Source organism: Chelmon rostratus, chromosome 17 (assembly GCF_017976325.1).
Source record: "Chelmon rostratus isolate fCheRos1 chromosome 17, fCheRos1.pri, whole genome shotgun sequence".
Classification (NCBI taxonomy): Eukaryota; Metazoa; Chordata; class Actinopteri; order Chaetodontiformes; family Chaetodontidae; genus Chelmon; species Chelmon rostratus.
Window position 1 is genome coordinate 11515925 of NC_055674.1, and position 27069 is coordinate 11542993.

Genomic DNA, 27069 nt, shown 5'->3' on the forward strand with positions numbered 1-27069 from the left:
GGCTTGTTTCAACTGTGCATGTTGCTGTTTCAGGCTTTATTTACCCTTTTGTTTCATTAATGCATGCTACCAGCATGGCCCTGGAGATGGCAAGGTCAGTCTGTAGATCCACCACTTTGGTCCAGCAATGACTGGATGGATTGCCCACATTCATGTTCCCCAGAGGATGAACCATACTGACTTTTTCTGTAGCGCCGCCATTAGGTTGACATTTGTGCTTTTAGTGAAAATCCTCAACTACTATTGGATGGATTGCCATGAAAATTGGTACACAGCTTCATGTCATCATCATCAAAACTTTGGTTTGTCCAAATAATACTTTGTGGTTGGAGAAGATCCTTTTTGATTATCACCTTGCGTGTCCTCAAATGTAAAATTTAAAAATAAAATCTTATTATATTTCATGATATTTCCATTTTCTAGGAAACTGTTTTTCCTAAACATCTTCCAGAATATTCCTCATGCTAAAACAACAACAGAACTGATATCGGGTGTGTTATTAGAGTTTATTACATTTACAGAACAGTGATTATTTGGAGTGTTACAAGGTGCATGTCAACCAGTACAGTAGTCGCTAAAAATAACTTCACTTAAAGGTTATTAAAGGTATGTCCACATCACAAAACACATGCTGAATAATTCACTGCATTTCTCGCTGCTTCTGACCCTCTGGTTGGTAGATACATACAGGAAGTGCTTCTCAGTTCATGTTAACAGAGAGCCACCTTGTGGACAGATGAGGAACTCAGCAAAGCTCAATGGGAAGCAATCACAGACACTGAGACTATACGGTTGTTAAGATAGTTTTTCCATTATTGGACATGGTTACTACTAAAAGACAAAATTAATTAAGAGGTTGAGCAACACGTGCACAATGAAAATCTAATTCCCTGTGTTTAGCAGTTATTCAACTGCATTTTCCTATATTTTCCATAAGCAATAACCTCCATGTTCTCCCTGACTCTAACGTGAACCCATGAGCGGCCGCAGCCAGCCGAGGTAGCGCGACACCTTCTGGAAGATGTAGCCTTTAGTGCAGTCAGCCCCTGCCGGCTGGCTGACCACCCCAGTGAGGAAGAACACGTCCCTGTACAGGGTGAGCAGGGGGCTGCCGGAGCTCATGGTGCAGTCGGCATTGGCGCGAGGAGTGGTGCATCCCATTTTATTGGTCATCATATTGGGGTGAGTCTCCACACACTGAGACAGGCGTTTGTAGGCCAGCTGGTTCAGGGTGAGCGAGCCCTGGAAAGAAGATCCCTGACTGGGCTCTTTCCAGCCGGTGATGATGGCTGGCAACTCCCCCTCCATCAGGACGCTGTCGGCGAAGTCTCTTTCCGGCAGACAGGCAGCAATCACGTCTTTCTTGAAGATGATGCGGTCGCGGAGCTCAATCACGGCCAGGTCGTTTTCAGGGCGACCTTCCACGTAGCGCGAGTGGACGTGAACTACTTTCACATACAGCGTCTGCTCTCCAGGGTCAAAGCTGGTGCTGCGCTTGCCTGAGGAGGTGGAGGGTAAGACAAGACATACAGGAAGATCATGCACACATGCTGACCTGCACAGCTGCAAGGATTAGCCGATTAGTACAGGGACAAAACATTACTCTCCGACTAGTCTGATGATGATCATTCCAGTAATTGCCAAACATCGACTTGCGGCAGCTTCTCAAATGTAAAGATTTAAATCTTATCTGTGACTGATGGTATGTGATAGTAAACTGAATACATTTGGATTTTGGACTGCTGTCACCTTGGGCTTTGAGAGATGATGACGGGCATTTTGCATTATTTTCTGCCATTTTATGGAAAAAAAATTAATTAATTGACAAAATTATCAACAGCAACAACCGTCAGCTTTTGATTTTCATAAGCATTTTACACTTATAGTGCAGTCACATAATCTTCCTCCTAACCTGTACTGTGTGTTTGTGCTTAGGAGAGTTATTTTTGAATTACATTTTTGAAATAAACCCGTTAATTATAGAATGTTTTTAAAATGTCTACTAAAGTTGGATTACAGTGAAGCTGGCCAGTATTCCTGGTAATTCCTTGAGGTGAATTTGGACACACGTTGGCTTCCACACACGATCGACTATTTTTCCAAGTAGACTTTCAGTCTGCAACCTCACCACTAGATGGCACTAAATCCGATACACTGGACCTTGAAAGACATTAACGAGTTCATGTGATTTGAAATTTGATCTAATTTTGGTCACATGGATGCTTGCCTCATGAAGACTGTGCAGATCTAAATGTTGTGTCATGAAATGTCATTTCTCTTACGTTGTTGCAGCGGTTATAGTGGTACTGGTGTTTCGTCTACTCACCGACAGACACCTGGAAGGTGCTGTATTTGTTTGCACACTTAGCTGAAGTCAGGACCAGGTTCTCCTTCAGAATGACTCCGCTACAGAAGCCTGTGGACTCTGAACTCTTCAGGAGAGCCTGCGAACAACACGATGCACTCATGAAACAATGAGATCCTGCGACACCCACAGGGAAAGAATGGTTTGCTGTGACTGGTAATGTGTCACAGAGTGAGTGTGTGTGTGTTCCTACCTGCCAGGGACACTCTGAAGAGGTGCAGCTCAGGCCTTCAAAGTTGCTGCGCGTGTTGCTGCTCAGTCTGTCGTTCCACCGGCTCAGACTGCTCACCTTCCCGCAGGGGAACGTGACTGGGAGATGAACGTGAGATGATTAATTTCTCTCATTAAATTATTTCTCAAATGCATTGTTGATATTTTTTATTATTAAAAGGAAGGAAAAAAAGGTCTTGGGGGAAAAATATCTGAAAAGCTCGGTTTGGTCTCAGCCGGGTGGAGGGCGTGTTGGAGTCTGTGTCTGACTGACAGCAGCTGGCAGGCTGAGCTCTGCTGTTGTGCCGTGTTTCCCCTTACCTACATCTGAATGACTCCTTATCCCCGACCCCGGCCAGTTGTCTTCTGGGATGCTCAGCCTGACCCCAACAGTTTTCTCTGCTACGGCTAACAAAAACCTAACCTTTGCCCCAACTCCAACCACGGGGGTGGGGGTGTGTCTGTGCAACGTGGGAACATCATTTAAATTCAAAGGGGGAACAGACTTCAGCGCAAGAGCTGCAATATCTGGTGCTGCATCTTGCAAGTCATGGACAGACAGTTTATATCAACGGCGAGTTATCGAAGAGCAATAACCAAAAACTAAGAATTATCTGAACGGAGCAAAGTAACATTTGCAGGGAAGTTTACATGTTTATTGTGCTGCAGCTGAGCAGTTCATTAGCCTGAAAACTGATGTTAGCAGTGCGGTGAATGTGTGTTTGGTGTTGCATACATTGGGGTGACAGAGGTGAGCATCAGTTTCTCTGAAAGATAATTAACCAACGATGTCCTTCTGCGGTTTCAAACATCGCTGGTTAATTTTTAGAGAAATTGATGGTTACCTTGTGTGACTTGAATGTATGCTAATACATGAGAGGGCTTGTTCAGACAGCCAAGGTGCAAGCTAAGTTGCTTGTGATTTACAGAGCAGACATGTATGCTGCAGCAGGAAAACAGCTGGAATTTAATACTGGAAATACCTGCAGGCTCGCACTTGTTCCTGTCCGAGCGGCTGAGCTTCCATCCTTGTGCGCAGGAGCACTCGTAGGACGTGTAGCCTGGTTTACAGAACTGGGAGCAGCCTTTGTTCTTTTCCAGGGTGCACAGAGTCTCGTCTGCATCGTGGAAACAGAAAGGGACGGCTGCAGCACTCACACACCAAATGGGAAGTGAACTGACAGTAATGGTGGCGACATCTGCTCCTCACCTTTTTCACAGTGGACCCCCGTGAAACCCGACTTGCAGACGCAGTCGTAGCCCCCCACGCTGTCCGAACACATGGCTCCATTTTTGCAGGGGTTATCTATGCACTGGTCCCCGTCTAAACACAGACAGCAAGTCTATGAGCAAATGTAATGTGCTACTAAAGACTGTGCAGTGATGGAAAATCGTTTTAATAGAGCACTTACCAACATAGACAGCCCAGAAGATATCCTGCAAGAGAACATATGCATGATAAGTGCACGGCTGAAGCTGCAGGGCTGAAATCAAAGAGGAGCCACTCAGGAGGTTCGAGAGGGGAATGAGGAAGGAGTGAACAGTGAAATGCTGGAGCCCACCGTGCGGTACGAGTCCTGGAAGACACTTCTGGCCTGCTCGTAGGTGCACACTTTCTCCATGCAAATCTGCTCCAGGCTGGAAGGCGGAGCCGGGTTACCAGCGTTCCTCTTCTGACGGGAGATCACAGAGCTCGCCTGCTGCTTGTCCAAGAACACTGGAGGAACAGTTCATGTGTCAGCTGGTTCGTCCACAGCACACTGAACCACAGACTTCAGGCTGGACCTGCAAGGACTCAGCTGCTTGCCAGTAAAGAGGCTTCAACCTGCACAAATCTTGTGTGATAAAGAACTACAGTTTTTGAGTTACTAAAATACTAAAATGTGTTTGTTTATTTCTTCTTAATCTTGGTAGAAAATTAATTACTTGCAGTTATCTTGGTCTTTATATATATATAAAACTGTAATCGTCCTGAAGATTATCTAACTGTTCCTATCCAGTAAAATTGGAGAGGCTGTATGATCCTGCCTTAAAATAGATTAGAATAAACAAAACTAGAAACAATAACCAGAACTAAACAAACCCAAACATGCAGCATCTCATCCAGTAAGACTAAAGCTCCTATCTGATAAACCTGACGCTCTTAAACACACAGCATCCGCTGAGTGCTTTCTTCCTCTCTTATGCAGAGGACAGACTCTGACCCCCAGCCCTCTCACCTGTCTGGGAGGTGTGAACGGCAGCCACAGCGGCCGCCAGCAGGCACAGCAGAGCGGCACACGTGGTTGTGAAGCGCATGGCGACGCTGGAGCGGGATCTGAGTCAGGTTGTCGGTGCAGCAGGGATCGACGCGTGCTGGACAGGCAGATTATTGGGGGGAAAAGTGAGATGCAGAAGGATTGAGGCCGCATTATCAAAGAAATTTGATGCAGCAGGTGGCTCACTGTTTTTTTTCTTCTGAAGTTTATCTCTAAGTGATCGGGAGTGATCTCAGGAGCTCTGTGGCTGGGATACATTAGCCAATACCACTATGCTATTAGAGAGGCTGTGTGTTCATCAGATATTATGTCTCATTCTTTTCTTAAACATCACAGCCATTTCTAAAATGTTATATTATTTAAAAGGAGGATCACAGTGTATGCAGTGTAGATGTGTGTTTTTATACTATAGTTTTAGGACTGCCCAGGGTCCATTCAAAATGTATTAAGTTTTGATGACACAGTATCTATGGCACAATAAAATTATCAAATATGTTAACATTGATGAGGAAATACAATAATCCTGAGAAACAATCTGACAACTAATGTATTAAAGGAAGAAATCTTCTAATTAATTGTCTAAGAATTTAAGGAATTGTAAGCTAATAACTACTCCCTGCATACACTTTCTGTCTGTGCAAGTATAATATAATAAAATATAATATGGTATTATTTATTTAGGTGATGTCATAAAGTTTAATTTGTTTTTGTTGTCTTAACATGGTGTTTATCTGTATGTTTCATGCTTGGATTTATGTAACATGACTATGCAATTCAATAATTAAGAGCAGTTTGATCATTACGCTTGTAATTTTGCATTTTCTGGTCAATAATGGTACGATAATTAATTTAGAAAACTAATTTCACTTTATTTTGGAAAGTCAATTCAAACCTCCAAGTCCCAAAGAAATGTAATACCAGGCTGCAAATGTGATAAACTCCGTATTAGAATCATCATAATGTTTTTTTTGTTTGTTAAATAATCCATGAGGATCCAGTAAATGACCTCATCAGTGACGGTGCAGTTTCTCTGCAGCAGGTCATTGTTGCCCTGCTGCCATATTGGTAGGCCTCCTGAACAACATGTATACACAATGCACACACACACACACACACACACACACACACACACACTGAAGGCCTCTCCTAACCTAATGTACGTTTGCACAGTGTGTTTTTTTCAGGTTACAGAGGCTGTCCTTCCTTTCTGTGCAGGAGCTTGATAGCATTAGCTCATCTTATGCTACAAAACAAAGAGCCTGAGCAGCTTTGAGGCATCTTATGTGCAGCAGGAAGGATCCGGATGCTGCGGCTCAGCAAGCTGCTACACTGTTACACGTCCAGAAACCAATAAAACAGTCCGAAAGCCGTCAGTGTTTTCAGGGCGGGGGTCCTGCAGACCAACAGGAGTCTGAGAGCAAAACAACAACAACAGTCGGTACATACCGCTCCGGACAGGGTGGAGGTTCCGGTCCGGCCTGGTCCTGAAACACACCGCAGTCTGCTGGACGGATCGGGCCTATCGATCCAAGATAACGGATGATGACAACATGCGAGCCTGCTCACTCACCCTCCTCCCACTGTTTACGGCCTGTGATGCGTGTAATGACAAAGAGGGGCCGCTGGAGGGCGCTGCAACACAATCGACTGTCACTGTGCAGGAGAGCATGCAGGATCAGCCTCTCAGAGCCTGCAAGACTGTCTGAAGTTCAGTTTAAAGAGCCGTTTTATCAAAGTCATGAGTGAAAACAAGTACAAAATAATTGTACCTACGCACAGTACTCGAGTAAATGTATTTAGTTTCCACCACTGCAAGATAAGATAAGATAAGAGAGCACTTAACTCATCCCAAAGAAAATGTCTATGTATACATATATTTAAATACACAGCAAATTAAAATATACGTATGTACTAAAATAAAATTGAACAGAAATACAGAGATGTCCAAAATAAGTGTTGGAATCAAGTATATTTACTTGATTGCATTCATAGGTACTTATACTTTATATGCAACTAGGGAAATATTTTGCTTTTGACTCCACTACACTGTCACTGTGTGGGGCCCAATAAGGGAACATTTTTCAAGATTTCACAGAAAAAATCGAGGAAAGTCTCAAAAATGAATCAAATGTATATCAGACTTTGAAAATTCATCACTACTTTTAGCTAATAATACTTCTGTACTTACACTTAGGTAGGATTTTGAATGCAGGACTTTTACTTGTAACAGAGTAATTGTACTGTGTGGCATTTGTACTTTTATTTGTATAAAGGATCTGAATACTTCCATCACGGTCCAAAGAACAAATGAAGGACAACTGTGGGATGAACTCAAACATTGTCGGTGTTCTCACGTATTTGCAGTGTTTATTTCAAGGTCCAGGAATAGTGCAGTATTAGTGTTTTTATGTGTGTGTGCAGAAATAAACGCGTATGTGGCCAGAAAGACCAGCTCTGCATGATGCACCCAGGCGCACACATGCATTTAAAATAAAGGATTTAGGACCATCACCGCTCGGCAGCGCCGTCAGAATAAGGACCACCTCTGATGTGCACACTTGATCAAACAAAATGGGATGCAATCTGCTGTGATCAATAGGAGAAGCCTCGCTGCAAACAAACACACATCAGTCTAGACAACAGCAAACAGCAAACGACCAGATTGGGGCTCTAGGAGGATTAGATGGAAACTGTTGAGAAACTGAGAGCAGAGATGCTGCAGCAGCGTTTCTGCCGAAGTGCACAATGAAGAACAATCTTACTGCTCATAACTACAGCAAAAATAAAGGATACAAGACTTAGAAAACATTTAGCTGAGCCAGGAGAAGTTTTGAGTCACTAATTCAGACTTGTTGCATTGTGGTAGCAATGACACACACAATGATAAGAGCCACTGAAACTGGGCCACACTTTCCAAAACCAAAGATCCTCCATCGTGGCCTTATTTCAGTGGGATTGTTTGTGAGAGCAATGTAATTTGCAGACAGGGCCGTGGGGCTTTAGTCTCAGCTGCAGCCGTGTTAAACGTCTCCATTTCCCAAGTCTAATAACAGAGGTATTATAAGAGCCTGCTCGGACCAGCTGGTCCCCGGTGCTGGACAGGGGCAGGAGCAGGACCGCCCCGTCCAGGGAGACTCACCCGCGGGTGGGGAGAGCCTGCCCCGGCCTGCAGAGCTGCAGCTAGATGTATTAATGATTAAGAATGTGGTAATTTCCCTAGCGATTGCGGTCTGAGGTGAAATCCGGAGTTGTTGAGTGCACGCATGTGTTCGTACATGTGCACGTATCATGTGGCCTGCAAACAGCGGCAGCGGAAAGCTCTGCATATCTCCCCCAATCATCCATCTCTTTCTCTCAGTTATGTTTTATTCAACATCCCCGCTCATATTGTCTCTCGCCTTCCCTCTCTCTCTCCCTCGCTCCCATTTCTTCCCTCTCCTCTCGTGCTGACTCTAATTTGAAGGGGGGCAGGAAAGAAAGAGCTGCGCGGCGCTCACGTGTGACCTCGCTGACCCGCTCCTCTTCAGATCCAGGGTACAATTTTACAGGAACCCTTAGCAAACAGCCCCGCCATCACAGAAGGCATCTATAATTAATGCCGCCTGGCACTCGACAACTTTCTGATGGATATAACAGGCTGAAGACGAAATCCCCGGGACTCCCTTCATGTCGGAGTCTTGATTATTCTCCTTGCTTATTCTCTTACCTCCTCTGCTTTCATTACTGCAGTTATTTACTTGTTAGCCGTGCTAGCAGCACCACTATTGGTTGGATTGCCATTAAGTTTTCTACACACGCTCATGACCTCCAGAAGATGAATTGTAATGATTTTGGTGGCCACGTGGCTTTTCATCTGGCACTATCATCAGGTTTAATTTATGACCAAATACCCAAACTAACAATATTCCCACCAGCCTCAGGTGTACGCTGCTTTGTATTTTGTCCTACTTAGCAAGTGTTAGCAAGTTAGCTTTTGGCCAAAGCACAGCTGCACAACTGCTTGAGACGGGCGTCCATGTTTTCCTAAGCAGATTCACTGGGTTACATTTAGATTGGAAATCGGGTACAACAACTCAGAACTATCAACTATCGACTTGCAATGGATAGCAGCAGAAGCACAGGCTGACAAACCGTCGACTCTCAGTTTTGTTCCTGTATGTTGTCATTTTCAGTGAGTTACATCCAGATATTCAGTGATTCTCATATGCATCACACATCATAAACGCTGAGATTAAACAACCTCAAAGCCGCTCGGATCAGCTCTGCTCCGCTTCGTAATTAACCATAAATGTCAGCACGGCACAAATACGAATCGGCAAACATGTCGGTGGCGTTTGAAGCGATGACACGTGTTTGGTTTTGCACGTTTGAACATGTCCACATGTGAGTGTCGGGTTCGGTGATGATGTGACAGTGTGGGGTCCCTAGACGATGTCTGTAATGATGATGTAATGGGTTAATAACACACACACACACACACACACCTGACCTGCATAGAGCTTCCCTGCCATTGATCTTATACACATACATCACCACAGGAAGAAATGAGGTCAACTAACAATACACAAAAACCATCACCTGCCCTGGTTTGGTTTGCCACATTACAGTTGCACGTCAAAAATACCCTCACACATGTACAGTATCTGTTGTCCTACACTGAATCCAACTACGAACAACAACCCACACACAACACAATCACGCCTTTATCAGAGTGCCAGAAGATTGCGTGTAATCGAATTTGTGTGACAAGGACCAATGATGATGTTGTATTAAGTACTGGAGAGCAGGCAGGCGCTACCCCTGTGGGGGTCTTTCACAGCTATGCTGGCTACTCTTGAAGAATCACCTTCCTCTGTCCCACATTTGCCCGTGATCAATTCACGTCAGCTGGCCATGTTTTATTTAACACTTAATCGCGGCACCCCCCTCCCTCGCGTCCCCTGCAGCTCATTTGTTCACATTTCACATATCGGAGAATTAAGATCACGCGACTGCCTCTTTCCACTCTTCTCGCCTGCCTTCACCCTTTTCTTTCACTTCCCTACATCTGATTCAAGTGGCATTCAACAGAGGCAGGTCTGCCTTTCTTGGACAGTTCCTGTAATTAATTCTCCCTTTCATACAGGGCTCTCCATCTGATGGGTGAAGGAGGCTCAAGATGCCATTATTGGAGATGTTAAGATGCTCCTGATCCGCTTTTGTCATCCCCTGCTTTCCACAAGCTCAGTGACTCGTGTTGTTTTCCTCCACAAAAAAAACTCTTTCTTCCTCTCTTTCTTGGTGTAAAACTCTTTAATCTCGCCTGCCCTCGGGTCTGTGTCACAGCAACATGCGCTGCCTTTTAAATGATGCACTGTATCTCACTCAGACAGCAGAGCAGAGTGTGGCTGTGTTCCCTCAGACCTGTGGAGAGGTGGCGCCTTGATTGTGCTGAAGAGGCACAGAGAGAGCAGAAACACAGCTGACAGCTCTCTAAATGGACATGATGTTTCACTTTACTCATGTCAAAGCTGCTCTGATGTCTGCTCTCTGCACGTATAGCAACTCCTAAAAGCCCATGCTGCTGCACAGGCCATGTGCAGCGGCTCATTACAGGAAGGCTGGACTGGAAAACAAATCCATCTTTCTCAAGCTCACAGCTATGGACAACACATAATACAGAAAAATAGCATATAGATGAAGGTGGATAAAACTTAGCTTATCTTAAATGTTTAATATAAAGAGGAATAGTGTTTATTTTCACTCTTTTAATTACAAAATAAATTAAACATTGACGATTAGCTGTGTTTGAGCACCTTCATCAGCACTACATTAATGTATTATATTAGTTTTTCATCCTTATGTGACACTACAAGCCTTCCATACATCTACTTAATCTATTCGTACTGTATATTACGCTTTTATTGTGCATGACAACTGTACAGTATATAGAGTGTGTTATCTAATAGGTCCCAGTAGGTACCAATATTTACAAAAATGTTCAGAGCCTAATTTATTTTTCCTTTTCCCCACATATGTATGGAGGCCTTTAAGGGTAAAAGCTGAATACATTAAATACATAAATAATCTTAGAATCAAAGGCTTAAGCAAATAAATGAATAAATATGATAATAAATAATTTAATGTTTAATTGTCACCAGAAATAAATACATCACAAATTACATATTAGATGTTTTTCATTAACACACGTTAGTTATAACAGCACTAATAAATAAGTAAACCTGCGTTTGCCTGTTAATGGTGTGCTCTGACACCCTAAACAGCTTTGGATTTTCAGGGCACAGAGCAAGTAACGTGCCTTCAATCTGATCTAAAAGACCACAGGAATTGGCCTTCGCCTCTATCTGTACAACTACAGCCAACTCAGCACACAGGATTTCATTGCACCGGTTGTTGCCATCTTGAATTAGGCAAAAGCAGTAGACTCAAATTCAACCAATCACAGGGCAGAGTCCGCCTCCTAACTTTTGATAGATGTTGTTGGAAGATTTATTTCTTTTGATGCTGTTAGTGGCCTGAGGTGGCCTCTCCTGCAATCTGATTGGCCACTACATTATCCTTAACTGCAATTGGCTATCTGCCCAGTCAGAGGCGGGACCTTACATATTTTATACATATTTTATTGTTTTATCGTAGATCTGAAGTTTTGCACAGTACAATGTTTCATTCTCACAGGCTTATTTCTCAGAGGACTTCCAGTAAAGTACGGAAGCTTTATATTACATTTCCATGGTGCCACTCTGCTGTGATTGGTTCGTCTATTTATCTTTTAAATTAAAGTTTTAAACACAAGACTTACTGGGATTTCTGAGCATGCATGAATAAGCAATTAAAAACATTAAAGGTCCTACAACTTCTCTTCCGTACTGCAAGTGTATTCCAGCTGTTTTCAGCCATATTGCCTTCATGAGGTTGGTAAAAGCAATGTACGGTAGACTTTACATGCGATATTGGAGAAATGTTTATTAATTAGATTTTTATGGATTTGCATCAGTATTGCTTATGCTTGCTGGTCTGCAAATTTCTGTGCATCCCTTATCACATTTTTCAGACTAAACACCTGAGGGATGTGTTGCAAAATTGGCAGATTAAACTCTAAAGAAAATGACAGCAGTCGCAGCAGCGATGAAGCAGAGACTGGTGTGTGTCTTTAAAAGGAATATTTGTGTTCTTCAGTGTCAGCCTTGTGCTCATTAGCACATTTTAGCTGGAGATTCAGACAGTTCACGCTGCATGGCAAATTAGATTGAGCCGCCAGTCCCAACCCCCACTCACGCACACGCATCCAATCGCATGTATTCATACGGTATGTTTATGATATGCAAATAGGCTCGTGGATACACGTTTGGCCTCGCATGCTCATGCATTCATCTGAGGATAAATGATCGAAAGCAAGTTACTGAAAATGCACTCAAGCGCTTGCAAAAAGACAATAAAGAGACACATTGACAATATGACAAGGGCAAAGACACTCTCTCCTTTCTCCACAGTCGACTTAACCCTCCATTTATCTTCTCTCATCTGTCACATCTGTCTCCTCGTCAGTTTTATTGTCTCTTTATGTCCACTGCCCTCAAACAGGAACACGCTATGCCTCTTTCTCTCTCTGAGCATCCCTCCACCTTCAGCCTCCCGCCTGCAGCCTCCACTCTCAGCCAAAGTCTCTCTCCCTCACTCTCTGCTCTCTAGCGTGCCCTTGCTCTCCTTCTACCTTCCTCTCTCCCTCCTTCCCTCCCTCCCTCTCTCCTCCTCCTCCTGCTGCGCTCCCGACTCGCTCTCATTCCCCCTCGCTCATACACTCAGGCAGCATCCTCCCCTCTTCACTTCTACCTTCACACTCACCTCTTCGCGCCTCCCTCGCTCTGCTCCTCTCGCCTCCTTCCTTTCCGTCACCTACTAACACATATCATTTCTGGCATCTCCCCCATCTGTTGTCTGCCTCTCCCTCCACTCTCTCCTCCATCTCCTCCATTCCGTCCTGCTTCTCACACACTCAACCTTGCTGTCTCGCGCAAACTCGCGCGTACACACACTCATGCTGATTGGCACCCAAGGACAGAGCACCCTCTCTCCCAAACCGGCAGCCAGGCGGTTTGCTCGTGTGGCCAGGCTTCTTGACACTGAGCTCAGCTGAGGAAGAGGACGAGGAAGAGGCCATGGAGCACAGCCACATCTTCCCTGTTTTTTCCCCAAATGGCAGCACCTGGAGCCCGGGGCAGCATCCCTCTGAGGTTGCCCAGGGATGCCCTCTCGGACCACTGCCTGTTATCTACTACAGCGTCCTGCTCTGTCTCGGCCTGCCGGGTAAGAGATGTGCACTCGAGTGTGTGTTTCATACATGTGCGTCTGATCACATGCATTCTGTGTTTATTCGCTCACATGTGTGATTAGAGACCGCATCGGTGGGTTGCAGGAGTCACGCTTTGCATTTTGATTTGTTGTGCACCTGTCTGCAGGTTTGAGTGAGCGTGTGTCGCGCACAGCTGCTCCGAAGTGCCACTGTTTGCACACACACACACTGTTGATTTGACATTCTGACCTTGTGGCAATCACTTGTGCATGCATACGTACTTTGTATGCATTTGTCTGCGCTTGTGCCTGTCTGTTTGGAGTTTGTTTGCACATTTGTGTCTTTAGTGGAAATATTGAAGCAATGAAAGAGGAAAAACAGCAACTGTGTGTGCTGAGAAACATTAAATCTGACCGCTGACACATGATTCACATGAGCTTTTTTGTGTTAATCTGGAGTTGCTATGGATCTGTCGCAAATTATATGAATGATGACACAAGCGTGACCTCTGGAACAAGTGTGTGTTACGCGGCTCCTCGTGATGACCTGAATTGATGACACTTACTTGTCCTCACCTTGTCTTCACCATTGACTGATTAGTCCATTCACAGTCACTGTCAGACTCATTTACTGCCTCTGTCCCACTGCGTGATCTATGAGTGCTGACCTGGTCTCACACAGGGAGGCAAAGTGGTGTGTGCACATCAGTATATGTGTGTGTATATGAGTGTGTGTGTGTGTGAGAGAGAGGTAGAGACAGAAAAGGGTCAGATGAAAGAGGAAAGGTGCTGATGCCTAATCAGAGATCTGGGTTTAGAAGCCCTCGGGACTGTCAGATCCATCTGCTTCAGCCCATTGCTGACGTGCTGGATTCATTCTGTGCTTATAAAGGATAATTCAAGGGTTTAACAAGAGTTGACGTGAATGAACCCACAATTTATGCCTTTAATCGATACAATCTGGGACTTTTGTCTTATTTGGCCTAATAGTTCTGCGCCCCTTTTTCCTTCATAAAGGCAGGGAGTAAGATGTTATCAACAACCTAAGCTGCTCTGGTTTCAAAACAAACCTGCAGTGCAAAGCGAATAGCTTTTTGCATGCCAAGACTGCAGTCGCTCCACAGATTTGCCATCTCAGGAAAAGTAAAGTCTGTCTTTCTGATCAAAATCTTGCCTAATTATTTCTCCTGGACAGCAAATCAAGTCTTGCACGAGCGGCCCTCTCTGCTGCCATTTAAAGTTTCTCCCGCGAGGCCTCGGAACTTCTATTCGACTCTGCTGCTGAGTCGTCTTTACAAATGTTATTGAGGCTGTTTGTTTAATAGGTGAGTAACAATAGCCCGAGGGTGTAATGCAATCTTACAGTAGTTGTTGTTTGAATTAATGGCAAAGTTGAGCGCAGCGGGCTGATGCTTTGCAGCAGCCGAGTCTGACTTATTCAGTCATTATGACACAGCTTGTTCCGCTCAAGCTGAATCATGAATGTTTCATGAGCGTGGCGTGTGTGAGTAGTAGCGGTGTGACCTACAGACCCACACGTATTTGACACTCTCGATGGATTGGAGGCTGTTACCTTGATTACCAGCCAGCGTTTCATTAGTTAACAGCAACAGGGCTTCGCAGACGTCGTCGTGTCTGTATATTTCCTCACAGACGTTATTGACCTTTAAGCTGCAGGCGGAGAGGGGTCACATCAGCGGCACAGATTTCAGGGTGAAAAGTGCCATGAAGGGAGGTGATGAGAAAAGGGATTACGCCAGTCAAGTGCTCGGAAATGATTACTGCTTGACCGAGGGAAGTGATGAACTGAAAGCATGGGAAGAACAGAGGGAAGGCTGGGGTACATGGAAGAAGAAGGACACCCAGAAGAAGAAGAAGAGGAAGAGTGGAGCGAAGAAAGAGAGATCAGAGCAGTAATAGAGAGAGAGATTAATAACAGCAGAGCCAGTGAAGTAGCACCTTTTGCGCCCTGAGTGGGGGAGCCACAGACAACAGAGCCGAGACGAATTGCCACATTTTTAATTAATCGCTAACTCGCTCTCTCTCTCACTACACCACACTGCTTGAGACAGAACAGACGTGTGCCGGCATAGCAAACAGCGCAATGAAGGAGTCGGCTCTTCGCCGCGGTCCCTGGCATGCTGGGATTACAGACGTGAGGCCCGCTCTTCATACAGTACAGTATGTCCAAAGCACTCACAGCTAAGACTCGTACTGGATAGTATGTTGAGCTGCTTTCATGAGTCCAACATTTCTCTACACAATCAGCTTTTCTTTTTTTACCTGCACATATGCTTTTTAAATTCCTTGAGTAAATTCACTGTAGATGCCTGAATGTCGCCTATAGATGTCTGCATTTGATGGATTTGCAAATGTGCTAATGTTAATGGAAGTGGCACAGGCCACTATTTAAATAAGTTCTTTTGTTTTTTTATTTAATGATTATACATTTGTAGCTATTTGTTTAGTGTAGTTAAGCACATTTGATTTCTCATCAGGCTCCCATAAAAGACAGTTTTACCAAAAATGGCTAAATTTGTTCTTCTATTAAGTATGCACCATCTTCGCACTTCATTAATGTGTGTGTCAAGTGCTCTGTCAAACCAGACGTACCAGATGTGACAGACATTTGAGAAGTATTCAGATCATTTACTTCAATATTATTTTGTGAAGAGTAGAAACCAGAATGAATTTAGTCAGGTTTCCGCCAAAATGTTCTACAAATTCTAAACAAAAAATTCCAGAAAATTGTCAAAAGAAAAAGCTAATTGAAGCACATTTTCATCCACTGCTGTTATGCAGATAATAATAAAAATGGGTGAATCAAGCAAAACAGTTAGTGCTGCTAATTCTCCAGTCGGGTACCATTAACCAACGGCACAAAAAGAGGTCGCGATTAGATGATGTAACTCAAAGAGCGTCAGTCAAACCTGAAGTGGTGGAAAACCACTGAAAAAACATGATGGAAATATGGAATTTATGTTTGATTTGTGTTTTAATATGAGGATAGGACAGTCTTGTTGTCTCCTTAGCGGAGTGGAGGCCTTTCCACCTCAGCCAAGCAACATTTTTGTAGTATTTTGACCTTTTTGCAGAGTCTGCAGAGGGAGATGAACGGTCCGATAGCAACCACTTGGTTGCAAACCAAGTGGCTGCTATTGTAATCCTGATGAGTAATATTAACCTGGGGTGCAACGTATCAAGCTGTTTTTACGCCGAAAATTTACCAAAACATAACCGTCAGATAACACTCCTTCTTTTAAATTGTGATTTGTAACAGGGGGTAGCAAAATGATGTTGCTCTATACCGTATGTGTTAATATCATGTGCAACTAATCAATTACTCAATATGGAAAACCAGTAATTAAAACTGGCTTCGGTGTCACCACATGCTCTAAGTTTGTGGAATATGTGACAAGGAGTGGTTGCATGTTGGGGAGATGCATCCTGCGAATCCCTCCTCCACCCGTGCACACGAACGTCGCAGTATGGTGTGTCCCTTCGCTGCTTCCTGAAGCATCTCACACTTTGTGTGGCTGTTCAAGTGATGTGACAGGCGCATGTGCGAAGTTGGAAAACATCTCCTCCCACTCTCACTTATCCACCCACCCAAGGGGAAAAGGTCAGGGATGTTCATCGCTAACGACCCCCCCTGTTCCACGTCACAGCGTAGGCCAGGTGTCAGCCGCTAGTTAATGAAGAGATGGGCCTTATCGATTTTCAGTTTGGACTATTGATCTGTCAATCTCCACCGGCGACAGGGCATCTGCGGTGGGTTGAGGCCTTGCTAATAGATAGCATCACTGTAAAAGTGTGAGATTAGGGGGTGTAAACTGGATGAAGAGGAAAGAAGGCAGTTTGAGTTGAAGCATGGACCGCGGGGGAAATGAATATTTCAGTGAATCAAACGGAAGGAGGCTGAGATTTTGAGCTCTGGTTTGTCTCCAGCCTGCAGTTTGAGACAGGAGAGGAAGGAGGGGGGGAGAGAAGTGGTGAGCGTGTCAGCTTGTCATGGGGGAGACGAGCCAGAGAGGGCGCGGGGGGACAGAGGAGGCAGGAGAGGAGGGAGGTGTTGTTTGAGGCAATAAATCAGAGACGCTGCTGATGCAGTGACGGAGCTGACTTTGTTTGACCAGCTGACAGCAGAACGCTGTCACTGCCGCTGAAAACGCCGCAATCACAAATTGTCTGGACATGCGTCAGTCTGAGGCGAATTTAATGTTTCTACGTTTCTCTCTTCTACCTTGTATCTCGCTCCAACTAACTTTCACCGTTTGTGTTGTTTCCGGAGCCTCATAAACCGGCTTGGAGAGCATCCAAGGGTGCGTAGTGATTGTTAGCGTTGTTAGAGAGCCCTTAAAGCACGATGAGCCGAGTTTCTCAGTCTGCGGTACCACATCAGGGCTAGCCTTGATGTAAGGACAGTCATCTCCACCACACTTTGACTCACTGTGGCCCGTCTGTAAAATGAATGGCTAGACGTGAGCAGAGGCACAGCACTGCAGCAGCATCGATACCATTCGCAGCAGCCTCCTCCTCTCAACATGCCCATTCAACCTAAATATCCACTTCCAATGCATATCTCTCTTTTTCTCATTCTGGCCGCTTTTTTCTTCCCCGCAAATGTCTTTTTCTTACGAGCTTCTTCCCCATTAACTCTCAGATCGCACATCAGGCTAATGCTCACAATAAAATGTGTTTGATTGATGCGATCGCATTTGCATGTCACATTTCAATGCAAATTAGCAACGTCTGGGATTTTCGCTTCATTTGGAAGAGAGTTCAGGTTTTAAAACGTGTCGGTAAAAGCATATTCCTATCGTCAATGTATGTTGTTTTTTGTAGCAGCGATGTGCTTCTGGTTATTGTTCGGGAGTATTAAGGAATCACCCTGCTTTATGTCCGGTCTGACACTTAGAGAAGACAAAAGGGAAATGGTTGTCATCAGGAACAAAGTGCTTGTGACCTTTGAAGCAAGCTTTGATATTCACCCCCCTCTCTGTCTCTCGCCTCTCTTCCTTCCCTCCCACCGGCTTGCTGCTCTCCTCTATACCTCTCTCTCTCTCTCATTCTGTTTTTCCGTCTAATCCCCCCTCCAGTCCCTCTCAATAACCTGCTCTCTTTTTAACTCTCTGTGACCTTCCTCAGACCACGCTTTCCTTCACCCTCCGTCTATCTCCCTCTCCTCTCCTCGTCTTATTAACCTTCGGATAAGCCGTTAAAGCCAAACCTCAATTTCCTCCAAATGACTAAAAAAAACCTTTTAATTGCAGTATTCAATTTCATTCTCTTTTTGGGGTGCATCATTTTCTTTTTACAGTGTTCTGTCTGCATTATATGAGGCCCAACCAAACCAAACCTAATGACTGGTGTGCAGGGAGGTGGCAGCATCGCGTGTTCTGCGGCTGGTTTCGAGGGGTTAAGCTGCGCAGTGTCGTTTGTCGACAGCCCGTCTGAACACAACCCTTTAGTGGTGGGATGAGTCAGCCTCGTTACACACCTCAGGGAGCACGCTGTGCCTTCTCTTTTCCCGCTAAACAACGTCAATGGCCCTTGTTATGTTGGAGGAGCAGCAGGGGGAGCCGAGACACGAAATCGCTGCCGCACAGACAGACAGAAGGGGTCACCTATGCACACACACACAAACACGAGCACATGCAGACAGACAGACAGACACACAGCTGTGCATTATCTGTCCTACAGGTCATTCTAATTCCCTCTCAGCTGGAAGGAGTCCAGGCTTGAGATGCGCATGTCTGTGTGTGCATGCATGGATGCCTCCTCGTGTGTGTGTCTGCTCTGTCTAGGCGCATGAGCGTGCATCCCTCCAGCTCGTCTGTCCCCGTCCCCGCTGAGACCTCAGCCCCGCATGTGCCACCTCATACCCACAGAATGCCAAGCAGATCCACCCGGCTCCAGCAGCACCCCCGCCCCCCCCTCCATCCCCCGGCCCCTGAGACAACGTAAAGAGCAGGAGTCAATTGAAATGAATGGGCAACCCAGTGCAAGCTGGCTAGAGCTAAATGGAAATGTCAAGCTCGCCACGGATCCCTTTTGTCTGTCTGTAGAAGGCCCCGTCTCACCGGGGAGCACAAACAGAATAATACCCAGCCAGTGACAGTCAACACCTCACTGTTTCCATTTCATGTCACTCCTCTCTATTTAGCAGCATGTGGAAAGAGAAAGAGAGGCACAATAGACAAAGTGAAGCGATGGATTAGGGGAGGAGCACTGTGCAGGATTTGCAGCGGATCCTCGTCGGGATATTTCTGAGTAGCTCGGAGTTATGCAGCAAACTTTTCCTTCCTGGACAAAGCAGGTGAGAGGCTGCAGGCGTACTTTCAGTGGACGCTGACAGCTGTGGCAGGCGACTGTGAGGGAAATGACATGTACCGAGTGTCAGTATGACCAGACCAAAGACAAAAGAGATCTTGAAACAAACAGCGTGCCAAAACATAAATAAAAGCAACATAAAATTAAGTAGCTTGACAGATGAGCAGCGGATCAGAGTTTTTACACTTTATGCCACAGTGGCTCCTTGAAGAGGTTTCTGGGCAGTTATGCAGGAAAACCAAAGAAACAGAAGGGATGCAACTACACAGAATTTTATTATTGATTATTCTGCAAGTTATTTTCTTGATTACTAGTTTTTCTCTGATAAATGTCAGAAAATAGTGAAAAATACCTCAAAGTGTCAAAGATGGTATCCTCAGATAGCTTGTTTTTTCTGACTGAAACCCCAAAGATATTCAGTTTTGTATTAGGTTATAAAATGCATCCAATCAATATGATTTGCAGCTACTAGCTAATTGCACATCATATAAAACTGCACTGGCTGTTAGCTTGTGGGTAGCTAGCAGAGCAATATCTTAGCAGGGGGTGTGTTTTTGGATTTAAGGATTGCAATTTTAAAGAATGTAGTTGAAGTCCAATTTATTAATTTCATCATTTTTTTTCCTACTCGTATTTGCTAACTTTGACAGATACGATCAAATCTGTAGGATTTGATTTAAAACTATTTCTGAGAAGATAAAGACGTTTTAGCTGTCTGACTTTAAAATTCGTAGCTATTATAACGAACTAGATAAAGCTGATTAAAATTGGTTCTCTAAGTTAGCATTGCACTCAGCATGCATGCACAGTTTCTAAAACGAGTTTAAAATTGATGCAGCAGAACTCGAGATAACATCTTGTTTATTCCACACATTATTCTTCTTTGTTAAAACCTGGCGTCTGCATTACCCACAATGCAATCCCAACAGTTGGGTTGGATATTTGTGTGTTATACTTTTAGCTGCTACTCTCAAGCAGAGGTGAGGAGCAGACTACAGGGGTGTGAGTTCACTTCTTTCTTACTCCACACCTCCAGAGTTTAGTTTGATTTTCAAACCTGCCAAAGCTCATCTTGCTCTCCTGTCAAACATGAAGCACTTGAAACGTGGTTCCATTAATATCTCGCCTTTGAAATGACCAGAGCTAAAAAAGACATTTCCAAATACAAAATCGGTCTTAGACAACCTACAGTTATTATATTGATGGTTATTAAAAGCTGCTAATGCATGCAATGAACGTATCCTGGATTCATTTCCAATGATCATGGACCACAAAAGACAGAAACTGGATGACTGGTAGCTGAAACCAAAGAATCATTAACTCAGATTCAGCATTAAAGCAATTCAAACTGCCTGTGCAGAGGTTAGTGAGGGGTACAAGCGTGGGTGGCTGTGATGGTGGGGAGAATAGTGTAATCCAGCAGCCCTACATGTACAATATATTGGCTTGTCGAGCCTTGTAAACTGCTTTGACATCTCATTTATGTTTATTGATAGATTGCGTGTTAATGAATTGGTGCATCCCTAATGATCTGTGTGTTCGTGTGTGCATGTGCGGACATGTGTTAACGTGCGTGCGCTTGTGTCTTCTGCTGCACATCCTCCAGTCTGGCAAGGACATCTTTAGTCATTATCTGGAGCCGGCTTTGTAATTTGTAATCAGCTGATAGTGGCTGAGGCTGTGAAGTGTGATGTACCAGACTCCAAGCTGCCATATTTAATCCAATCCCAGATCTATTACTGCAGAGGGGGGACAAGACTACAGAACACACACACACACACACACACACACACACACACACACACACACACACACGTACAGACACACGCACGCACTGTATGGACAATGACGGCTGCTAAGTGCATTGATGTCTCAGTGATGCAAATCAATGTCAGAGGCATCTTTGTTTGAGGAAACAGATTGGACATGGCTTCATGCTGCACCAGCAGATTTCACTGAATGGAGCTGGTTAGCAACAGTATAGGATGGATACATTACTGTGAGTATATGGTTGTTAATTTAGGGCACAGAGCATGAAATAGAAATCCCTGAATGACTGGAAAAGTATTGATTCTCTCAATTAATGTGTCTGCATTTTACACTTCAGGTCACACGTGTGTTGAATGTTCTTGATGTGCTAACACACAAGTGTCTCCTTTAAGAAATAGAAATGTATGACTATTGCGCAAGACTTCAGGAAACATGCTCCACAAAATAAAAAATCCACCTGAAAACAGAGTTTTCTGATGAAAACATTCATTTCTAAAATCAGCTTTTCAGGAACTGAGATAAAACAATGTTGCATCCTTAACTCTTGCATAAATATGTGACAAAATAATCTTAATTTCAGGACCATTTAATGTTCTGTCATGTGCAGTTTCGAAATGCAGACAACTAGCACGTAACGAATGTAGGTTTGAAATTCTTAGAAAGAACTATCTTTTTGTCAGCTTTTAAAGCATCTCACCATCTAATGGAGCTGGATCATGTGCCGTGAGTACTGACGATGGATTGTATGACACCGCTGACCTCCAACACCAAAGACTGTCTTATCAGAGAGAGAGAGAGATATGACCTGCGCCCCACCTATTATCATGTGACTGCAGCTCACACACAATTTCCATCAGGCGTGCAATGTCCGTTCCGTCAAACAAAAGCGGACGGAGTAGGACAACAAATAAAGAAGACGTGTAATGAGCCTGTTCGATTCAATTGCCCGACTGCAGGTCCACGTGAGGAGCGGAAAGCTGTGCTCCTCCTGTCTGATGCAGCCGCACATAAGCCGTGCTTTGGTTAAAGCAGCAGCGGGATAAATCACTTCCACACCTTCATGTCCACGTTCTTTATGGCAAAAAAAAAAAAAGAGAGAGGCTCGTAGTCCCCCTCCTGGGCTGCTTAGCTGCACTGTGACAGAAAGCGAGGTGGACTAAATAAGCAGAGGGAGGCCAAGGAAACATTTCATTCGGCAACATGGAGGAGAAGATGTGACGGTGCATGTTGGGGATCTGGAGTAAAGGTTGAAAAAGAGAGGCCGACAGGGAGAGAAGGGGTGTCTTTGTGCTTTGTTTTAGGAGCTAAATTGCCGGCAGCGGGGAGAAGTGAACTCAGCAGATTGCCACGGCTGTGATGCTGCACGTTGCCCCCCTGTTTTTGTGGAGGCTGTACACTTTATTAGAGATAACAATTTGGCCAAAGGCAAAGGCAGGTGCCGCTGGAATTACACAGCAGGTGTAGATGAAGGGGGAAAGGGAAGGGAGCAATAAACAGGGGAAGGATTACAGAGTAGGAGAGCTGGTTGAACATAGTAAACACTGACCGGGGATGATAACAGATTTGATTTTTGTTTGCATGTCGCAGGCTGAAACTGAAAGAAAACGTGGCGAAGAGTTCACCTGGCATGCTCCTGGATCTGTTTGTTGCTTTGATGGAGCAAGACTTTTTCAATATAATTGAAATATTTCTTTTCCTAATCTTTGTGTTTGTGTATTGCATTGTGTGTTTCTGCTAGTGCAGCAACACGTGTGTGTTAGCCGCAGCTCGAGTCTGCTGCATCTCCGCTGTGTGTGTCGCCTCTTTTCAATCGCCTGAACACTAACACTCAATTTTTCTGTTTCCTTCCCTGCCCTAACCTCTGCCCATTCCTTTTTCAATCTCATCATACTTTCCCCTTCCCATCACTCCCCTATTTCCTCCACCTGTCTACACTCAATCACCGTTCTTCCTCCCCACCTTCCTCCTCCTCCTCCTAGCTAACATCCTGACAGTGGTCATCCTGTCCCAGCTGGTGCTGCGTCGTCAGAAGTCCTCCTACAACTATCTCCTGGCTCTGGCAGCCGCCGACATCCTGGTCCTGCTCCTCATCGTTTTTGTTGACTTCATATTGGAGGATTTTATCCTGGCCACGCCGCTGCCTCCGTCACTGAACAGTGCAGTGCAGGTCCTGGAGTTCTCCTCCATCCACACCTCCATCTGGATCACCGTGCCTCTCACCATTGACCGCTACATTGCTGTTTGCCACCCGCTGCGCTACCACACGGTCTCCTACCCGGCCCGCACGCGAAGGGTGATATTTGCTGTGTATATTGGGTGCTTGCTGTCTGCAGCTCCTTATTACTGGTGGCCTGAGCTGTGGCACAGCCTGCCTGGGGTGGGCAGTGGTGGTGGAGGAGAAGGCAACAGGAGAACCGTGGCCCAGCATGTCCTGGTGTGGGCCCACTGCACCACCGTCTACCTCCTCCCCTGCACCGTCTTCTTCTCCCTCAACGCTGTCATCGTTCGCAAGCTGCGCAGACGCCGCAGCTGCTTCCGTCTGCGCGGCTACTCGACCGGCAAGACCACCGCCATTCTCCTCGCCATCACCTCCATTTTTGCTGTTCTGTGGGCACCCCGCACCCTCATGATTCTCTACCACTTCTACTCCCCTCCCCCGGCCTCGCAAGGCGCCGGCCGACTGCTCCACATGCTCACCGACCTGGCGAACATGCTGGCATTGCTCAACACCGGCGTCAACTTCTTCCTCTACTGCTTCATCAGCAAGCGTTTCCGGGGCATGGCGGCCAACGTGCTGCGAGCCCTCGTCCACTGCCGGAAGCAGCCGCCGCCGTTCTACGCCAGCCACAACTTTTCCATCACAAGCAGCCCCTGGATCTCACCGGCCAACTCCCACTGCATCAAGATGCTGGTGTACCAGTATGACAAAAACGGAAAGCCCATCTGCATTTCCTCTTGAGTCTTCAGCCACCAGCAGCCGCCCCCTACCCTCAGCTGTCGGGGGACAAATTTGGGCTTTGTCTCCTTGGTGACCAGCTTTTCCCGCACGGCACTCTTTGAGGCTTGAAAATGTCAACATGCCCAGAGAGCACAGAGGTGGCAGTTTAGCTATCTTTGAGCGATAACAAAGTGGTAGGCTAGCAAGGCGGAAAAGCAAACAGCAGGTATTCACAGTATTCACAAAAGCAGCGACCGGCATCAAATAGATGTTGATTGTTTCCTCCATGCAAAAAAAATAAAAAATAAAGCTACTGTAAGTGAGTGACTGCTGCCTGAGTGAGTGACTCCAGACTCGTGGACCGATGAAGGGATATCACCACCATTTATCACTGACTTTTACGAGGCGCCGTTTGTAACGGCGTTAAAGTACAAACTGACAACTAGATGAATCCTTGGTGAAGCATCAAATACCTGGTGACATTGGTTTCTTTATGGACGCTGTCTGTTTCACACCGCCGCCAGCGGTCGAGAGCTGTGAACAGCTGCGTCCTTGTCCATCGGGAGTCATTTCCAGGAAGCAGAGCTCCAGTCAGAGTCCGGGCACTAAACATCTCACCTGGAGGGGTGATTCACTCAGGCAGAGCCACCGACGGCGTGGCCGCTGCCCACAGATCTGACTGTCTCCCAAGCGGTGCAAAACAGCGCGGCGTCATTTCCGGTTTAATATGCAGAGGAGTCTCAAAGGCATGCTAATACGGGCTTTTATAAGATGAACAGCCCTCCCAGACCTTCCTCGCGCGTGTGTGTGTGCTGAGTTCATCCTAGCAGCGCAGGTCACACACAAGTCGGCGCTCGCTATGGAAGTTATCTCACATCCAAACTCACAGATTGGTGATCGTAGGTCGACTAGACTCTCTGCTTATCGTTGGTTAAATATTTATTAATGGTAGACTTGACTGTTATTGTAGCTTCGCAAAAATACAAGACAAAAAAATGACTTGGAAATATGTCACCTTGGCTCCAAGTTGTCATTAATCTAGTAATCACATTTCCAATATTAGGAAGAGGAAATTTCTGCTGTTAGTAGATAGTCCTCTATTAACTATTAATGGTCCTTGATGACTTACTGTTAGCCATTATCTGGATGAATATAATGAATGTAACTGAACATAACCCTTTATCTTTCTGAGAGAATGAGGAAAAAAAAGAGAGAGAGATAGAGAGGATGAAAAGTCTGCTCTCCTTCCCTTCGGTTTGTTTCCCCCGTCTAAGGTTTTCTGTCCCATCATGCAGCAGTGGATTTGGTCTCAGGGCCACGGCGACACATTTCAGCTCGGCTCGCTCTGCTGCTGGCTGATGGCAGCTCGGTAACATTTTGCTCCGAAACACAGTCACGTACATCAACTTTTTCTCAGTTTGTCTCACAGTTTCTCAGTCCTGCCTGGTAACAAACCATAAATGTGAATCCACGCACACACACACACACACACACACACACACTAACACAGCGCTGTATTGCCCACAGACAGAGCACACTGAGATCAATGCACATCCATTCTGCAGACACCTTGGGGCATTAGCAGTGTTCATCTATCTAGTGAGAATGGAGCAGTGCCAAAGGGCAGATTTCTGCTAATACTTACCTGGATGGATCGGGCCTCTTTTTTTTTAAATGGATAAGACCTTTAATCTGATGAATGTTAGGTGTGTCTGTCACAGCTGATAAAGTCATGCCCTCCAAACTCCTGTTCGACACTCAAACGTTTCAGACACTTCGGGAGGTGACCGGAGGTGCGTCATTCCTCTTATTCTCACCATAGCGACTATTACAGCAAAAACTGGCTGCAGCTGAAAATCGGGGCAAAGGTGTTGTAGTTTTGGGCATTTTTCAAGTCTGTTATAATAACATTTAAACTTTATTGCTGAAGTATGCATGGTGACACAGTGACTCTTCAAGTTTAAATCAGCCTTTTTATACAGTTTATGAGTTAAATAATATAATCTAAACCAGTTTTGAAGTACAGCGAACTTTATTAGAATTTTACACAAGTTTATACTTGTTTACTGGTTTTATATTTGGGTTAAATTGGGATTCTCTTAAACACCGCCTTGTGTTTTGTGCTTTAATGCACTTATAAATAAGATGAGTGTAGAAGATAAATAATTAAAACAATAAAATTAAAGACCAAACATTTAAAGTAGATACAGCTCAGCCACCAACAGACAATGTGCACACTGTGTCCTCGCTCAGTGTGTGAAGCTCAGACGTCGTTATTAAAAGGATGATGTTTTACTGCTGTGTTCCAGGCTGCAAGTCGTACAGACAAACTGACAAATCTTTATCGTGTCCCTCCGGATTGTTGCTGTCCGTTGTCTTTTCAGCTGCTGATCAAACAGGAAGAGGTGAAATGAGAACGATTTGTCAGATTCCCTTCGTTTCTACAAACCTGCAACCTGGAACACAGCAGGACGACATTATCGCTTCCCAGCCTGAGCGTGACCAAAATGTCAACCCTGTAAATATGGTCTGTAGGGTATATGTCAATGGATGAGTGTATGCCACGTTCAGGTCATACTGGAGTTCCAGTAATTACCAGTTTTGGACTTTCAAATAGAGTTCATGTCATGTCAGCCCTGTGTTAAACCATGCAGAGAGCAGCATTAGTTAGGAAAGGAAATCGAGTTTGAGAAATAAGTGAAGGCTCCCGAGATGCCAAAACACTGCAACATGCAACACTCACTCACAGGAGTTTTCTTACAGCATCAACTATTTTATCTTTCGTCATGATCACAAGGTAAACAGTAGGAATAAAGCTGCCACAATGCCGATGCAACATTCATATGACAGAGTGCTGCTGATGATATGTCTCTGTTGATGTGAACTCACAAGAAGAAAACATGAAA

General features: G+C 45.0%; 2 protein-coding genes across 2 annotated transcripts; one reads left to right on the forward strand and one right to left on the reverse strand.

Annotated features, from left to right (window-relative positions):
• Nucleotides 1–494: 494 nt before the first annotated feature.
• proza (protein Z, vitamin K-dependent plasma glycoprotein a) lies at nt 495–6416 on the reverse strand. The gene is made up of 9 exons (XM_041957531.1): nt 6280–6416; nt 4795–4930; nt 4138–4292; nt 3988–4012; nt 3786–3899; nt 3559–3693; nt 2559–2674; nt 2327–2444; nt 495–1499 (listed from the first exon to the last, which is right to left on the reverse strand). Exons 2-9 carry the CDS (start codon nt 4871–4873, stop codon nt 964–966), a joined length of 1278 nt encoding a protein of 425 aa, XP_041813465.1. The 5' UTR covers nt 4874–4930; nt 6280–6416; the 3' UTR covers nt 495–963.
• A 6564-nt stretch (nt 6417–12980) lies between these two features.
• On the forward strand, nt 12981–24184 carry gpr139 (G protein-coupled receptor 139). Its single transcript, XM_041957807.1, has 2 exons — nt 12981–13137; nt 23205–24184. The coding sequence occupies exons 1-2, from the start codon at nt 12990–12992 to the stop codon at nt 24182–24184; spliced, it is 1128 nt and encodes a 375-aa protein (XP_041813741.1). The 5' UTR covers nt 12981–12989.
• The last annotated feature ends 2885 nt before the right edge of the window (nt 24185–27069 follow it).

Coding starts and splice junctions, on each gene's coding strand:
- gpr139 (XM_041957807.1), top strand. CDS start 12,990: ATGGAGCACAGCCACATCTTCCCTGTTTTTTCCCCAAATGGCAGCACC. Junction 13,138..23,204: donor GCTCTGTCTCGGCCTGCCGG/GTAAGAGATGTG, acceptor TCCTCCTCCTAG/CTAACATCCTGACAGTGGTC.
- proza (XM_041957531.1), bottom strand. CDS start 4,873: ATGCGCTTCACAACCACGTGTGCCGCTCTGCTGTGCCTGCTGGCGGCC. Junction 3,900..3,987: donor CTTCTGGGCTGTCTATGTTG/GTAAGTGCTCTA, acceptor GTCTGTGTTTAG/ACGGGGACCAGTGCATAGAT. Junction 2,445..2,558: donor CTTCAGAGTGTCCCTGGCAG/GTAGGAACACAC, acceptor TGTTGTTCGCAG/GCTCTCCTGAAGAGTTCAGA.